Genomic DNA, 18,521 nt, shown 5'->3' on the forward strand with positions numbered 1-18,521 from the left:
TGCGACAAAGACGTTATTCTGTTGGTGGACTACCTTCAGCACCCTCTCATAAGTACAAAACCACTACACATTGAATTTAGGAATATGGTAAGGGTTATGAAGCAAAACTTTAAAAGGCAAAATGAAAAAGTCAGAAATCCTCACTGTCTTAAATAGAAAGTGGTCATGGTTTTTTGCTTAAGACGAAGGCCAGAGGCAATTTAAAATGAAGCAGCACTTAAAGGATACAGAAACAGCTTAACAGCTTTTGAAACACTAGAAAAGGCAACATCTCATGCTTCAAAACCATAAAAGACCTTTTTTTGTGTAAAAAAAATACCGTTTAGGGTCTTCTTCTGGAATGTGAGCTGCAGCATTCTCTTTGTCTCTAGCAGCAACATTATCAGATTCTGTAACAGAAAAGTAACACATTAAATAATCTGTCAAGTATCATTTTTTCCTCTACCAAAATACATGGAATTCTTGTATCAAGAAATGGCGATAGTACCATGATTCTAACACCACAAAAAGACCAGACACACTTAGAAGTACAGACTATTCCGCATACTACCACAACTGATAATATTACTGTTCGTTAATTTGAGTCTCCTATGCCCTGAGGAAGCCCACTGGGGCGAAACTCGTCGGGAGTGAGACTCTAGTGCACATATTAAACATCTTAATAACTGTATAAGGTCTGGCTACATAGGTCTCCATTGATATGTAAGGAGCCCTATTTTATTTTTGTATCTATGTTGAAGACAATACACTCCGGGAAATTATATGTTTTTTGATGATTTTTTAGTTGTGTGTATTATAAATAAAACTCTTCTTGTTTTGGTTTACAATAAAGGATTTTAAAGATTTTAAACATTAGTCTGCCAAAAAAAGCAATTCTTTCTACTCCCCTTCTATATGTATATGTATAAAGGGCTTGGCAACTACTAAAGTGGTAATGAGAATTTTTCCTTTAGGGATACCTTTCCTTCCTTCCTCTTAATCTGTCAAGTAACATTAAAACTAACATAAAAACAATAAGACTTCATACAACACCCCAGATTAGTAACATCCATGCATATCAATATTATAAATGCCCTAATGTATATTCCAGTTGCATTTTGAAACCAAACCAGTATTTGGGAGAAAAGTGTGTCGTTTGGTATTCATATGAAAAAATGTAACCAAAGCAAGGAAAGCATTCGAAACAACAGGCTAACATTAAACGGACTTCTTTAGGTTTCCTGTGTATAGGCAAACTATGGATATAAATATGGGAAGCTTGACTAGATGGTAATATATCCAAACAACTAAATATTACACACATTTGTTTGGGTTCCGAGTACATGAAGGTGGGAGAGGGGAAAGCTTAGTGCCTAGTACTGACGTTTTGAAGTTCAGAGAAGAAACTGTTGTCAGTAGAGTGCTGGGAGTTACCTATATGGCAGCTCTATCATATGGACAGCTGAAATACCCACTGACAGTGGCTTCTTCAAAGATTTGGAATTAGCAGCCTCCAGGTTTACTGGGTTCTTAAAACATAACTTAAACTAACAAATTAACAGTAGGTAAGGGTTATCAGGTTTCCATTACAATCTGTTTTCCCATTAGTACACTGTCAGAACAGATATAGATGGAAATTTTGTTACAGGGTAACAAAGAAAGGTAAAATATTTTAGTAATGTCCATGGCTTTCTGTTCCAATATTGACTACCAAACCCACAGGGACAGATGAATGTTCTCAATGCAGTCATGGACTTTCAAACTTTCTCACTCTATTTAAAACTTACAAACAAAACAAAAAATAAAAAAGGAGAGAAAAACTTGGGTTCAAGTTTGCTTTAGGCTTTAACCACTTTGATTAATATTGCTGTAGCACCAGGTCACCCAGTAAAGTGGACTTTTATTCAGAAAAGTGAAGATTTGTTATTTGATGTAACTGTCCAGCAACCTGAAAAAAGTAACTGTTTCTATTAATTAGTCCTGGAATATAGTCAAGCAAGTCAGTAATAAGAAAAGGACCAGCTGCACAGAGCCTATAGGCAATATTGCAACTAGTCATTTTTTGGGGGAAACATTTTAACGCCCAATATAGAGTACTTACAACTTCCTACTGCTTATACCTAATGGTTTAAGACAAACAATAGATTGAGAAATGCTCCAAGACAGTTTGTGACATTGTTTTTGAGACTGCAAAGAACTCTGAAAGATGTCAGCACTATATAAATACATAATTAAAATACATAAACGCAAAATACCTTCTTGGATACATTCAAGTGTCTGGGGTTTAGGGTGTAAAATGCTCTTTCCTTCATCATCTCTTGTGTGCTGGCTGTCTATATCCTGGCTCTGCGATAGCTCTAGTGCTCCAAAGGCTAGCTGTGAGGTCCCAGAGTCTAAAAATCAATAGAAATGAAAAAAAAAATTTATGGTTATTCAATTACATAACAAGTTTTTTTAGGATATAAGTATTCATCTCCCTCAAGTCAGAGAAGAACCCTCTTTAGCTACCATTGCAGCTGTAAGTCTTCTGGGATAAATCTCTTGCTGCTTTGCACATTAGATTCTGCAACATTTGCCTATTCTTCTTGACAATATTACTATAGCTCTGTCAGTGTGAAGCCAAGCCATTGGTAACTAGTTATTTTTAAATCTTACCACACATTCACAATGATTGTTTTATTACCTTCTTTTTTACTCTGTCTATATTGAAATGAAATCTGCAAATGCCATTGTTTATTCAATCTCTGTCCATCAGCAATGTTGATACCAAATATCTGTTAGTAGGCTCTGTACTCTGTCAAGGAAAGCTAAAAGACTACAAGTTACAATAGCTTGAAATAAGTGATGCATGCAACTAACAGGCAGTGTTCTTTCAACTAAACAATCAGAAACCAGAAATCCTAATTCCCCTAACTTGGCATAGAAGACAAGAACTCAACATTTCATAAAGCTTTCCAAGTCTGTTAGGAAGATCTCCGTTTCTTGGAGATCATCTTTATTTTTATTAATAAAGCTGAAAATTGATTAAAGGCTTTTTTTATGTTTTGTTTACTTTTTGCATCAACAGTACTAACATTTTTTTGTAAGTGAGAAACAGCAAGAGGCTTGAAGGGGGCTCCAATATCACCTGATTAGTTATTATGCTGCTTACATGAAAAATATTATTCAGAAAGGCTGTGTTCCCTCCTATGCATATTCTTTGTTTTCAGTTCAAATTGCAGTATCTCTGTAAAATTAGAGTATACCTTTTAGTTTTCACCACCAACACAATATTATTACCAAAAAAATAGCTCTTTGTTTTCTTTATCTCCAAATGAAAGTGATTTAAGGATATCCAATATTTTATGTGAAGATCACCCATGAGTACTTTAGTCAGACTTCTAAAGTTTGTGTTGTAATGAGGATGTACAAATCAAAGCACAAAACGTAATTTTCTTGTAATATTACCTTCAACGTCAAGTGACTGCGTGGAGCAGTTGGCAGCTTCTTCAGGTTCAATACTTTCATCACAGCTGAAGTTACTGAATGTGAAAAAGACAACAGCTTGAAATATTACTGCATATTAAAAAAAATATACAAACTTAACGCCACAGTTAAATACAGTTAAACCTGGTTATTTATATTTATCAGCTCCTATCCACGCACTAGAACTGATCAGCCAGGGCGTGCTGGGGAGGTGATAATAGTAGGGGGAGGACATAACTCTGTTTGCGGTTTAAGCTACAGTACAATTCTACAAATCATGGGTAGGGAATATACTATGAAAACGGATAATTTTAAAATAGGATAATACACATTAGAAAACAATACATTTGTTTTTCATAAAAAAATAAAAAAAAAACCTGCAATGCAAAAATCGCATGGGGGTACTCTATCTCATTTGAGTACATAACTTTATAACAAATGCAATTCCCTAATCATGTAACTGGGTGTCTTTTTGTTTTTAATTTTCCTCCTATTGAACACCAGTAGAAGTGAAAATGTCACAAGAAGAACCTTCTACTAAACCTTACACGAAGGGAGTGAAATCGCTTTGCTGTCCATTTGAAGAAAAAATGCAAACAGCAAGCAGGAGTTTTCAATTGTGTAAGAGCTACAATCTTTGCTGTGCAAATAAGAGTTAATTGCTTTGCCACCAAGAGAAATGTCCACATAAGAACGGTTGAACACATTTTTCAAATAAAACTATTCATAAGCATTCTGAACATAGATGTAGCTGCTTGACTTCAGTTTATCTTACTTTGTTTTCTGACAAAAGTTAAAAAAGTAGATTACCTGATTGTGTTGACTGGGCATGGGATTCGTTCAATCACTTGGCTAAGAGCAGCATCTCCTCCTGGTATGTGCATGGGTTTCATTGATTCTAATGATACAAGATTTTATTTACTTTTTTATGTAACTTTTTTTTTTTTTTTTTTTTTATTAAACAGCCCAGGCTATAAGAAAAACTACATGTTTGCAGCTTTCAGATTAGTCATACTATTGGGTTGCAGTAAGGCACATTTTTTTTTATGTAGATAGCATGCAGATTGTTGAAGCAGCACACAATGCACAGTAACACACCAGGATACATTGTGCTGCACTGTGTTGCTAAAAATGGTGTATGCAACTTTTTGTGCATTCTGGTGCTTTATGCAGCCCATTATTACAAGTGGACTGCCCTAAAGCAATGTGCGTGCAATAAACGCATTCCACTAGAATCTGAAGAGCTAAAGAAGCCTTCAAAATCGAAAACAAACCAAATATGTAATACAGGTATACTAAAGGTATACTAAAAGAAGAGGAAGGAAATGTGAGCTAATTTCACACAGTAACCGATTATATTTTTTTATCTTTAACTGCACTATAAATAAAAAGGCCAGACTGGCCGGTTGTTATGAGCACTAAGACGTTTTCCTTCTATCATTTTTCCCCTCATGCATACAATTAAAAAAAAAGAAAAAACAAAAACACACATAGATTTACATGTGAAGCATCAAAAATCGGCACATTATCTCCATCCACCACTATGTAAAAGGAAACCACTACCAATGTTGGCAGCCAAGGGAGAGAAAAAGAATAACACTCATGTTAAGTAAACCTGCTATTATCATTTTAAGTGACAGTTTCCTTTATCACATGTAAAAAAAATTTAAAGGCGGATTTTTATTTATAGTGCAGTTAAAGATAAAAAAATATAATTGGTTACTGTGTGAAATTAGCTCACATTTCCTTCCTCTTCTTTTAGTATACCTTTAGTATACCTGTATTACATATTTGGTTTGAGCTTCTTTAGCTCTTCACATTCTAATGCAATGCGTTTATTGCACACAAATTGCTTTAGGGCAGTCCACTTGTTTAAAATAGGCAATGCAGCCTATTAAATACAAGAATGTGCAGGAAAGTACCTAGAGTCAAAACACTGTGTCTACTTTACTAAAATGGCTGGTTACCTTTATGGTTTTCTTTTGAAAGCTCATTTATTTCTATGCGTTCCTTATCCCCGAAAGAATGTTTATTGATTGGACAACCTTGTATATACTCCTAGAAGACGAAAACAAACAGTCACTTTGGATACATTACCCAGCCAAAATAAATCTCACACAGACAAGCTTCTCACACCTGCTCTAGGCATTTCTAAAAGGTGTAGATATATTTATATGTTACAACCTCCAAAAAGCTAAACAGAAGATGAAATGGAATTGGCATTTTAAATCCCAAAAAATAAATATCCACCCCTGATCCACTTTATCTTTCTCCGCAAAAATTACTCACCAGTCAGACAGAGAAGCTGCTACATGGCGCACTCAGTAAAATAGCTTCCATAAAATCACAGGCCCTGCAGACCCATAGACTATAACTGATTTCTGCCTCCCTTACCAACTTACAGGTTGATGGGATTCAATTATATTTTATGGGGCTGCAGGGTGAAATGTTAAGCAAGACATCTCAGCAATCACATTGGTACTATGGTAACCTGATTGCCAATTTCCAGAAAGGCTTACAGCAGCTTTAGCATTGAATAAGATGCATTATTCTTCTGATAAAAAGGGTAGGTAAATCAAAAACCAAAAAAAAAAAAAGAAACACACCATCCCACAGAGCAGTCGATCTGTCAAAATGTTTCTTCTATCGGGTCCCGCGTCGTCCCGGGTTTTGTCTTCAGCCCGACGCAGAGGGAGCACCAGGCGCCGACATCCTCTTCTCTTATTCCAGGTTCTTCTTCCTACATCACCTGATCTCGCACTCCGCAGGTGTGAGATCGGGTGACATGGATTGGGAAAAAGATTGTTGATTTCACTGCACATGCATGAGATCTGCAATTTTTTTCTATTGATGAAAGGGCTCCTTCTGCGCATGCCCGAGATGCTTAGGCAAGCGCAGAAGGAGCACCCAAGAGGCTCTGCACTCCCAATTAAAAAAAAAAAAAAAAAAAAGGGTAAAAGAGCACTTGTAATTTTTTTTTTTTTAAATAAAAGGGTTATCTACCCTTTTATGCAAAGTAAAAATTCTGAGTTTAGCTACGCTTTAAACCGACACAGTAGGTTAAATTATCTCATCTCAGGCAGCACAGCTGGTTAGCACTCTAGCCTTTGCAGCGCTGGGTCCCAGGTTCAAATCTCAGCCAGGACTCTATCTGCAAGGATTTTCTATGTTCTCCCGTTGTCTGTGTGGGTTCCCCCTGGGTACTCCGGTTTCCTCCCACATCCCAAAAACATGCAGTAAGGTTAATCAGCTTACTTTAATGTTAATGATATATGACTATGGTGGGACATTAGATTGTGAGCTCCTTTGTAGGGCATTTAGTAATTTGACAATGGAATTTGTAAAGCTCTGCTTAATATGTTGGAGATATATAAGTACTAGTTAATAATAATCACTCTCTTACAGCTGGATTGCCTAATAAACATTCTACACAGTGGCTGTGGCAGAGGTTAGAGATCTTGCCAGCCGAGTTCCTGAGAAATAAGACACGGACGTTGACCTTTAAGTCCTAGAATCCAATGGCGTAGAAGCAAAGTTTATGAAGCATACATCATACCAAGACAGGACTTTCCACACTTGACTGTACATTCGACAGATGCTGAGGAAGCAGTCCAAACCGAGCACGGTCTAGATCATCTTCTGTGCCCAAACTTTCTGGCTGTGAGTCTTCAACAATGAGACATGGAGTGTCCTGTTGTGAAAAGTCAGAGTCCAACTGACTTCTTGTGGGATCCATCTGCTTCCCTATAAATTACAATAACAATATGGTAAGTCATAGACATGAGGCTGACTGCATATGAGAAAGACAATAGCAGGAAGACATCAAACAGGAAAAGAGAATATTATGAGGAAACTACTTTAATCACCTTGGAGGTTACCAACGGTATCATATTGCATCATGCTAATAAATAATGATTTTATTTTCCAATTTTATACACATTATTTATAGTAATAACTTTTACAACACTGACACACAGTGAGTTACAAAGAATTCACAAAAACTCCATGTGGATACTATCACTGATGGTACATATACAGGAGATGCTAGGGCTGTAGGATCTAATTTTTAGGCCACAATGCATATAAATTGAAAGCACCACTATAGTTATTGCAGTATGTATTATTAGTTGGAATCCAATATTGTTATTCAGCAGATGCCAATTGCAGAACATTTTCAGGTTAACAAGTACAAAATGAAATCATGGCTAACAAAAAAAGTTGCATTTGATAAATATTTATATTATATATAAATTATATAACACTAGCAAAGTGTAACCATTTCATAATATTGTTGTTAGTTTTGTAGCTTACATAATGATTTACATTAAACCAGTAAACAGTACTACCTTGTTAGCCCTTTCAAGGATACAGGGCAGCTGGCTGTCTGCCTAATTCCTAAATACCCGTGGTTTCAAACACACCCAACCCTAGGAGGAAATGCTTACTTTTGAAGGCCAGTGATCAGGCATATGGAAAGTGAGGTTTGTCCACAGCCTTTACTTTCTGAATGTCTCCAGGATCTTTTCATCCAGCAATGGCTAAACTCTGCACACCGAACTCTGTTGTGCTCTTTTAGACAAAGCTCATCATTTGTTCAGCTGTCCCTAGCTGCCCTCTTGCATGATTGGTGAAGGAGTCAAAACAATAGTGACAGTTCACTCAGCCAATCATGCAAAAGGGCAGCCAGGGACAGGTGTCCTCATCTGTATCCAGCTGAACAAAGCTGGGTTTTATTTCAGGCTTCATTTCATAGCAATGTTGTTTTCAGCTGTGTATATATTATCTCATGACCTAAGGACTCTTTACAGTAACAGGACCTGGGAAAACCAAGTAATCATTTCATCATTATGATCCATCAAAGGCCCCAGAAAAAAAACAATTGACCTACCACTCATGCACTGCAGTTGACCTGGCTTTTATAGGCCAATAAACTGGCACAATGTATTAAATTAGCGTAATATGTTGGCGCTATATAAATCCTGTTTAATAATAATAATAATAATAATGTATTAAATTAGGAAGGCAATCCAGATGCATTTTGATTGGTCATTCACAATTTACTCAAAAACATTTTTTTTCAATTGTAAAGGCGTAATTAAGGACAGTCTCCCTATAGCGCAAATGTATTTAGCTGGTCATTCACCTTGCGCCACAATCCAGCAATTTTCTCTGTGACCTACCTGGCATTACATAGCCAAAAAGCATTTCTGCCTGATCCAACATCCTTGCCATAAAATATTTTGCACATGGGTGTCACAGTCCTATATATTTTTAAAAGTAAGCTGGTTTATGGTGATTAAAGGGCAGCACAACAAGGATCGCGATACAGGCACTCCCCGGGTTAAGGGCATCCTACATAGGGACAACTTTTAGATATGAACAGGTTTTCCCTGCTCACTGGTGTGCAGGATGGAGGCTTGGAGGGGGCGTTTTGCATGACTTTCAGAAAAAAATCTTTTGCTAAACACAGCTGACACAGCTGGGACTGAGCCCCTCTGCAAGCTCCTGTAACTCTTTAATGACCAAGACAAACTCTGCAGTTGTTTCTTTTTGTGTATCAAAGCAGAGCTTGCTTTAAAAGTTAATGTATGTCTGTGCTTCATTAAGTTTTTTTGCTTTATGATTAGCTCACAGTCAGGATTTTATACAGTAACTGACACCATGCTGCCTAATAATATGTAACTAATAATATATAATATTATATAACAAACATCTGTTCTATTTGCATTTATTAAAATAATGTATCTGTTCCGACTTACATACAAATTCAACTTAAGAACAAACCTACAGTCCCTATCTCGTATGTAACCAGGGGACTACCCTTAATTAGTTATAAGGGTATTTGCATCAATGTGAGCAAAAGGTAATGGACATGGTGTGAAATATACCAAAGGTACCTTAGTTCTTTAATTGGCAACATGATTCCCACATAAAACACATTATCTCATAGGTGGCTAATATGGGAAAAATGACATTACAAAAATGTTAAATTTAAAGCAATAGTGTGGCCAATAGTTTTCTCCAGTAGGCCATGACATGAGTGTGTTTTACTAGCAAAGGTCACACTGCAATGAGACAGAAATAATCAGAGAATGTGCCACTAATGATCAGATTTCTACACAGTTTGTTTGCATGCACCAACGCATTGTTTTATCAGTGCATTCAGTGCCATGCATGGATAGTGTCACACATTTATACTTCTGCTGCCTAAAACTGATTTTAAAAAAAATGTTAACGTTGCAGTAATTTAGTCAATTTTTTTATTGTTTATTTGACAAGCGACAGGAGGCTGCAGCATTGCTTCGTATTATGATTAGACTGTATGTATAAAGCCCCAACATATTACACAGCGATGTACATTAAATAGGGGTTGCAAATGACAGACAGATACAGACAGTAACACAGGAGAAGATAACGCTGCTCCAAAGAACTTACTTTCAGATCTTAAAGCATACCTAAACTCAAAATCTTTACTTTACATAAAAGGGTACACAACCCTTTTACACAAAGTAATTTTTTTTTATCTTCCTTTTAAGTGCAACACCCTGCAGCACCTCCACTTTCAGTCTTGATTACACAGAATGGGTGTGCAGAGCCACTCCTAACTTCTTCCGCACATGCGCAGAAGGAGTCCTTTTCTTACTGGGAGAAAAAAATGCTGATCTCACGCATGTGCAGTGAGATGGGAAATCTTTTCGGCCATCTACGTCACCCCATCTTGCGCCTGTGCAGTGCAAGATTTGGTGATGAAAGAAGAAGAGCCCGGCGAAGGGCTGAAAAGGGATACAGGGACAACTCAGGACTTAATCAAATAAACATCCCAATGGATTGACGGATCTGCAGGATTAACCTCCTTAGCGGTATTCCAGAGTGTGGGTCGGGGTTATTTTTTGTACCAAAAGCGGTAATACTCAGGGTGAAATTGCGAAACAGATTAATAAACTTACCTGGTCCCCGTGGCATCCTCCAGTTATGTGTAATCTGGGGATGCCCGGTCTGCATCTGCATCTCTGACGTGTGAACATTGGGGATGTGAGGCCAGAGGAAGCAGATGCCGGCCAGGTATTTGCGCGCAAGCCTGGGGCTGGTAAGTGGGAAATTTAAAATACTAAGTATTTTTACCGCTTGTACATTTGAAAATACTTAATATTCATACTGCCAGGGAAGTGAAAGGTAAGTGTGATTTTTAAATTTTGACTTCAGTTCCACTTTAAATGCAGCTGCATGTGGGGTCTTTTATCAACAATGACGATCACATGCATCACATGGGCTCCCCCACTTCCTAGATTGTAAGCCCTTTGGGGCAGGGCCCTCTCCTCCTGTGTCACTGTCTGTATTCCTCTGTCATTTGGAACCCCTATTTAATGTACAGCGCTTCGTAATATGTTGGAGCTACATAAATCCTGTTTATTATTATTAATAATAATAATGAAGCATGGCAATGCCACCTGGAATTAGTCACCACTGATAGAAGCATTTCTAAGCATTTGCAAGTGTCTTTTTGCAAACAATTTTAATTGAAGGGAAATGCACCACTGCCAGGCTTTAGCACCAGTCTGCAAAATGCATGGCTGCAGGTTTCCTCTCCTGGGAATCAAACATTTGCCAGAGAGGTAAAGGTTGCAGTACAACATGGCCAGCCCCTTCCATGTTTACAGCCACCCAGCCTTCCCTCAATGGCATTCACATGCATTCCCTTTGTGGCCTACATATAAGGAGGTGTTTGTGACAGGCATTATACATTGCATTGTCTCGGTGACTCACGTTTTGTGCATCCCCTATAAAAGTCCTGCAGTGCTCCAGCCCGGGCTGCTCAACCCCCTAATAGGTGCTGGAGGGGAGCGCAGACTACGCCAGCACACGCTGCCTGCTGCCCGGGAACCCACGTCACCCGCAGCCCTTCCTACTGGCCAGGGCCTGCAGAAACAAAGTGCGATAAGCGCGGCTATTGGCTGGTCAGGAAGGAAGTCCCGCCTCTCTACATCAAGCTCAGCCTCGACATAGTTACTGTTGCTAAGTGGCACAGTGCTGGTGACCTCCCACTGGTAGATGAAAGTCTCAGGCCTTTAACCCTTTCAGTGACGTCAGTAATACGCTGAGGAGTAGCGTGCCAGTGTATGGGAGTGATCGGCGATCGACTTCTCTCGCCTTCTGGAGACATTACTAGTGGCTGGGAAAACTCCTTCCCCAGACTGGAAGGCAGATAGAAGCTCTATGCTGAATGAACCGGCTTTGTATTGGAAAAATGGAGGCTGAGCCTTCCTAGGAGGGGGAGAATTATACTTCCTGTATACAGAGAATGAGGCTGCAGGGTGCACTGATAGGAGACTGCAATCTGTGTCAATACTAGCACTGATATCCTTAGATATGAGCAGCACCCATTTATTGTACAGCGCTACATAATATGTTGGCGCTATATAAGAACTGTTTATTAATAATAACACTCCATCAGTGACTGATTCCATTGGATCACTGATACCCTGTGACGTGACCAGCACTGATCCCTCTGCACCAAATTATTATACAGCGCTGCGTAATATGTTTGCGCTATATAAATACTGTTTATTATTAAAACACTCCATCAGTGACTGATTCCACAGGATCTCTGATATCCTGTGCCATGTGCAGCACTTATCCCTCCGCACCATTTTTTGTACAGCACTGCGTAATATGTTGGGGCTATATAAATACTGGTTATTAATAAAAATAATATTAACACTCCATCAGTGACAACTTGTAACATGTCCAGCACTGATTTCACTGGATAATGGATATCCTATCACTGCATCAGTCCACCCTATTGTTACTGATAATCTGACATGTCCAGCACCAACTCCACTGATTCTACTGAGATTCATCTGTACTTATTCTACCAAATCACTGATATCCTGTGATGAGACTCATAGGAAGGGGATATATTCATAAGATAAGACTCATACAAAGGGGCCACAGTCTTATGATAAGACTCATAAAAAAGTGGATACAGTCAAAAAACATCTTCAAAAAGGCGTGAGAACACGAGAATGTATTCTTTTTGGGCAAAAAACTTACAAAAAGGATGAGAGAAAATGATTCATTAAGATTATATTGTTATAAACCCTCGTAGATCGCAGGGTCTTTTCCTGAAGAAGCGGACGATAGTTTCTTGAAACGAGTTGGAAAAGATACCCATATGAGATTTGTTCAGCTATGTTGTTTATGTGACATATATCAGCTATTTTAAATATAGTTATACTTTAATCATGATTGTTATAATAAAAAATTGACATTTTAAACTATATCTAAAAATATTATTTAAAAATACGTGCCTAAAAAGTCCCATATAAAACAAGAAAAATCCTGTGATATGTCCATCACTAATTCCTCTTCACCGTTTTCACTGAGATTCCTGTGCAATTATTCCACTGAATCACTGATAACTTTTGAAATGTCAAGCACTGATTGCTCTGCAGTGAACGCACCCTTGTATAGCTTTAGATGGAGTAGCCATAAAACTCTGCCGGACTTTTTAATTTAATTTATTATTTTATTTACTTTGCTGGCCCATTGGGGAGATTTCTCTTTACTTTCTGACCCAGAGATACACAAGGAATGTACAGAGATTCCCCTTCTAAAGCTTCATACACTTATTAGATAAAAGTCACATGAGATGAACAGTCCTGCTCATCTTTAGTGAAAATCTATCATGTGTACAGCGATCCCCTGAGGGTATTCATCATTCTTTCATGACAGATTGATGAATGATGGCTGTGCACTCCTATGGATGAGAGCACAGTGGGGTGCCGCTCACTCATCTTCCCCTTTCCATAAACAGAATAAAGCCGTGTGTACAGCACTTGTTTGTTTATCTGCCACTGGAAACAATCACAGGAAAAGATCATTGCCAGCAAGAATCTAATATCTGTCTGATCTGTCGGGTCTTTGGATGGAAGATTTCCTCTCACCACTTAGGAGAGCAACTCCTCCATTTGTTTTCTTTGTTGGTCGCCAATAGAAAAATTGGGGTACATCTTTTCAGTGAGGACACAGACAGCAATAAACAGTTTCCAGAAGGTCTAACCCTTTGCCAAATCTTTTTAAAATGTATACAGTTTAGTCAATAGATACGATTTATTCCTCTTTTGACAACGTGCAGTAAGTGGATGGCCCATGGGTAGGCACAAGCAGGTGGCAAATGGCCCATGGGTAGGCACAAGCAGGTGGCAAATCATGACATGGGCCGCTATCCCGGGCACAAGATTTCACAGGTCTGCTAGAATGTGTGCAGACTGATTGCTGTTTATTATAAGTATATTTCAGCTTTGCAAATCTTTAGACTTTTTTGATAGTCAACTTTCATGTTCATTGAATTTTCCTTTATGATAATGAAAGGATCATACACAATAAATGTGCAGCTCCCTGTACCTGGAGGTTCCATATTATTTGCCACCAATGCATGTTATATCCACAGGGAATATTTGGCTGCATTAAGCCCTGTACAGGTGCTAGAATTTCATAGCTGGAGACAATCTCTCATATGAAGATCTAATGTCAGTACAGGTGTCCTCTGAAGTCAATAAGCAGCCTGGAATTGAGGACTTTTGTAGTGCTCATTCTCCCTGCTTCTCTCATAAAAGCAATTGCCAAGCAGTGTTTCTTTACTCGCCTGTAAAAGTGTCACCGACAAACCTTTACAGCTTCTTAGATACAGTTTAGGATTCCACCGTTATATTTCAAAGCTTCACAAACACATCAGAAGGAAAGCTCAAATGCCTTTGTTCACTGACCCCTGTATGATCCCACAAGGGGCCCATTAATTGCAAACAGCCGGAAGCCCAAAATGCAATTAATTTGATCCTGTAACCAAGAGATAATACTGAAAGCTGCTGAGGTTTAATCTCACTGGCAATAAAGCTACCTACCGGCAGTGACAATCCCTAAAATCATACAAGATCTGTCTGCTGTGTGATTGTTGGCACACATATAACTGTTGTATGTGATTAATATGCATGCTTGTGCCTTTAAAGATGGAAGGGTTGCACTCAGGCATCTCTGGCACCAGGCACTCTCAAGAGGATGTCTGCCAAGGTCTGTCTGGCCCTAAATCTGCCACCATTGTATCTTTAAATGGCATAATCACGTGAATCTTCTATGATATCTGTAGACACCTAAACCTATTTGAACTTTTATTGTTTGAGCCAAGTTTTCAGAGGTTTTAGGCAGCAATGCACCAAAAAAGGCAGCATGGAATATGTTGACACATTGCGATCAATGCAATCTCTATGAAAGTACTAGACTGCTCTGGTTCAGTTACAATGCGGCACACTGAATTGGAATCGAAGAAAAGGTGAAGCATCCATGAAGATGGCCTAACAGCTTTCAATGGAAAGCTTTGGTGGTGTATTTCAGAAGCACTTTAAGCATAGGTATTTGAAGCATGCCAGAAGTAGCAGGGACTATTCGGCTTTACATTCCAAGTGCATTAAAAATGAGTGAACAACGTCTTACAGTTCATTTCTTCTCAGAAACCAGCCAGATACTAAGTAGAAAAGCCTGTCTCCTGCCAGCATGCTGCAGAGACAGGCCCTTGCTCTGTGTGGAAGCAGTAACCTCTCTATAAAGGTCTGATATCCCCCTTCCATCTCTGTTGTCATATAAACTCATGCTCCCTGCTCATTGGGGAGTGCTCACTCTGACTAAGCAGGGAAAGTGTTGAATCTCTATAGAGAGACCACTGCAATTGATAGTAAGAATGCTTCTCCACATCATGCTGGAAGGGACAGACTTTTCTTCTTGGTTAGTTTTTTGCCTTTTTATGCACGTGGAATGTATTTATCTGATTTAAAGTATATTTATACCCAGGAACAAAACTGTAATATAATGTAGCATACCAGATCTTATATGTGAAAACTTTACTATTTTTATTTTCCAGTATTTATATAGCGCCGGAATATTACGCATAGCTTTACAAAGTCCCTAGTCATGTTTCTAACTGTCACTCAAAGGGGCTCACAATCTAATATCACTACCATAGTCATATTTTGGGGGGAAGCCAAATAACATAACTGCATGTTTTTGGAATGTGGGAGGAAATCAGAGTACCCGGAGAAAACCTACGCAAACACGGGAAGAACCTACAAACTCCATTCAAAAAGTGCCCTGGCTGAGATTCAAACCAGGGACTTAGTACTGCAAATGCCAGTGTGTCAACCAATGAGCAACTGTGCCACCCTTGCACTCTTGGCTGGGACACTGACACTATCTGCATGGTGTTTGCAGGTTCTCCCTGTGTTTGTGTGGGTTTCCTCTGGGTTTTCCGGTTTCTTTCCACATTTCAAATACATGCAGTTAGGTTAATTCCCACCCTGAAAAAAAGATGGGCTTAGATTGTAATAATACCATATAAATGCACTATATAAATACTAGTTAATAATAATAATTTCTAGGCAAAGCCAATTAAACTACCTGCATTCATGTTGGCAGCACAGTTGGCTCAGTGACTAGCTATTTTTGCCTTTGCAACGCTAGGTAAAGATTTGTTTCTCAGGCAGGTTACTATCTGTATGGAATTTGTATGTTCTCCCGGTATTTCCTCTGGGCACTCCATTAAACATAAAGTTGGGTTAATTGGCTTACCTCAAAATTAGCCTTAGGCTGTGTTAATGACATTTGACTATGGTAGGGACATTAGAAGGTGAAGTGACAATGTAAAGCGTAAAATGAAAGCTATATGAGAGCTATATTAATACAAATAAATAAGTTAGGGAAACTGAAGTTCTGGGGAGAACATACAAACAGTGCAGATAGTGTCCTGGCTGATATTCAAACCTTGGACCCCAGAGCTGCAGGGGGCCACTAAGTATTTATACTTATATTAAATTTAATTAGAGAACTCAGTAGATTCTTTTCCTTGCATTACTGGGGAGTAACTACAGATCAGAGGGTCCCATAACAAAATTTTGATGGGCCCCCATAGCAGCTAAAATACTGTGGAACAGTTTTAATGATAAAAGATATCAGGAAATAGTATTGCAAGTAATTAACTTTTATTGTCAGCATTAGCAAGAATAATAATTATTATTATTTTGATTATGATATTTTGATTATGATTACAGACTTGTCTGTGCTCTTGCAAGCAATTCCCCTTAATACGAGTTTCTTTACACTTTTTTTGTTTCTTGTTCTTTGCTGATCTACAACCCTTAGGGGACACAGCAGGATTTTTTAACAGGTGCAGGAAAGACTGCATTAGGCATACAGGGTTATTTTCGAGTTGTGATGGTTTAAATCTATGACTAAGTCAAAAACCTCCTAAATGCATATATAAAATAAGGGGTACTGTGACTAGCATTGATCCTAAAGACTGTAGTCTTCCTAATGTGGCTCCCTCCCACTGCCAGGCCCCATTGCAGCTGCATGGGCTGCTATGCCTATAGTTTCAAAAAATGTGATTCTCTCATCCTATCTCTTTCTACTTTGTGTATTTCTTGTTTACACGTTCTGTTTTTCTACTCCCTTGACACATTTTTTGGTACTGTTGGTTACATGCTAATACTTTAACAATCAAGCAGGTTTGAGAATGAACCCCCTATAGACATTGTCTTTTGAGATAAATATTATCTCGCATCGTACAACATCAGGTGATCTTTCATGATCGTTTCCAGTGATGGATGAACAAAACTGCTGTACACATCAGATTCTCACTCGAGATGAGCACAACCAATCGTCTCGAGTGTCAATCATCTGACATTTGTAACAAAACTTTTCCTTGAGCTTTTCTTGTTTTGTTGTATCTTGTCTTTGTATTCTAAAGTCGGATTAAACTTTTATTATGTAAAAATTAATAAACAATTTGCATGTGTCAAATATTATTTTTAATAACGTGTGAATCAATGAATCACTTTAGTTTAATGGAATTTTGACATCTTGATTCTTTTATGAAATGCCATAGTCTAGATCAGAGCTTCTCCACCTTTTTTATCATGGTTGAACTCTTGAAATACCTTGAAGATCTTCAGGGAACCCCCTGCTATAATTTCTATATACACAGCTCACAGTATATTAGTGTGTTGGTTAATGGGAAGAATGCATCCTACAGTGCAGACTATTGGGAAGGATGTCACCCTTACAGATTCTCAACCAAAAAGATAATTGGTATCTATTAAACTGACCTGAAAGGCACTTGAAAGGCACCTGGGGTAACTCTGATTGAGAAACACTGGTCTATATAATTTACTTGGTATATCTCATTCAATGGGCCTGATTTTCCAAATCTCGCCAACACGGGAGAAGGTAGACGATTTTAGGTAAACCTGGATGATGTACAATAGCCCGATTGCTTCTTCCTCTAGAGGACTTGTGTGCAACTGGTCAACCTGTATGGGGCACACTTTCCCATGCTTATCAAACCCTGTTATCTGTATATACGCCAGAACTCCCCTTATTTGTATCCCAATGGAAAGCTGATTTGGACACTTGTTTTACTGAAGCCCAGAGAGATATGTTACTCCATTTCTGTCATAAGGCGTCCATTTGCAACAAATATCAGGAAACTAACTACAAGTTGGCCACTCGCTGGTACAGGACACCGGTGAAGCTTGCTAAGATTTTTCCGGGGTCGGATAGCACCAGCTGGAGATGTGGCGACACACACAGGGTACGCCACTGCATGTTTTCTGGGAATGCTCAAAATTGCAATTATATTGGAGTTCGGTAGCTAATATTATCTTAAAGCTTACAGAAGTGGATATAAGGGGCCATCTGGCCCTGGCACTTCTTCATGTTTCAGACATGTCCCGCAGGTGCTATAGTAACTCTCACCTTCTCAATGCAGCTAAGGCCTGTATCCCAGCCTTATGAAAGAATATTACCGCCCCTCCGACAGTAATACATTGGTTGCAAAGGGTTGCTGATATATATCACATGGAGGATATGATATCCACTGACGCTAAGAAAGCGGAAAGATTCGCACAGACTTGGTACCACTGGATCCACTTTATCACTACTGAGGAATATTGCCGTTTGCTACGACCACCCCCCTAGATACCTGAGTATTCTGGGATGGATGCCTAATTGCATTCTGCCACTGTTTCAGAGAT

At 38.6% G+C, this 18,521-nt stretch overlaps 1 protein-coding gene across 4 annotated transcripts in view; it reads right to left on the reverse strand.

The window, feature by feature from the left end:
* TP53BP1 (tumor protein p53 binding protein 1) overlaps positions 1-18,521 on the reverse strand; it is a 72,157-nt gene that overhangs the window by 38,845 nt on the left and 14,791 nt on the right. For 3 of the 4 annotated variants that reach the window (XM_072402481.1, XM_072402482.1, XM_072402479.1), the window contains exons 1-7: positions 11,209-11,342; positions 7,001-7,188; positions 5,412-5,502; positions 4,255-4,342; positions 3,427-3,500; positions 2,235-2,372; positions 320-389 (exon numbers count right to left, since the gene is read on the reverse strand). In XM_072402481.1, coding sequence (XP_072258582.1) covers positions 320-389; positions 2,235-2,372; positions 3,427-3,500; positions 4,255-4,342; positions 5,412-5,502; positions 7,001-7,180 — 641 coding nt within the window. In that variant the 5' untranslated portion in view covers positions 7,181-7,188; positions 11,209-11,342. Of the gene's footprint in view, positions 1-319; positions 390-2,234; positions 2,373-3,426; positions 3,501-4,254; positions 4,343-5,411; positions 5,503-7,000; positions 7,189-11,208; positions 11,343-18,521 lie in introns of those variants that run through there. The other variant, XM_072402480.1, reaches the window with a different exon arrangement.

The sequence above is a fragment of the Pyxicephalus adspersus genome, chromosome 2 (assembly GCF_032062135.1).
Source record: "Pyxicephalus adspersus chromosome 2, UCB_Pads_2.0, whole genome shotgun sequence".
NCBI classification, from domain to species: Eukaryota; Metazoa; Chordata; class Amphibia; order Anura; family Pyxicephalidae; genus Pyxicephalus; species Pyxicephalus adspersus.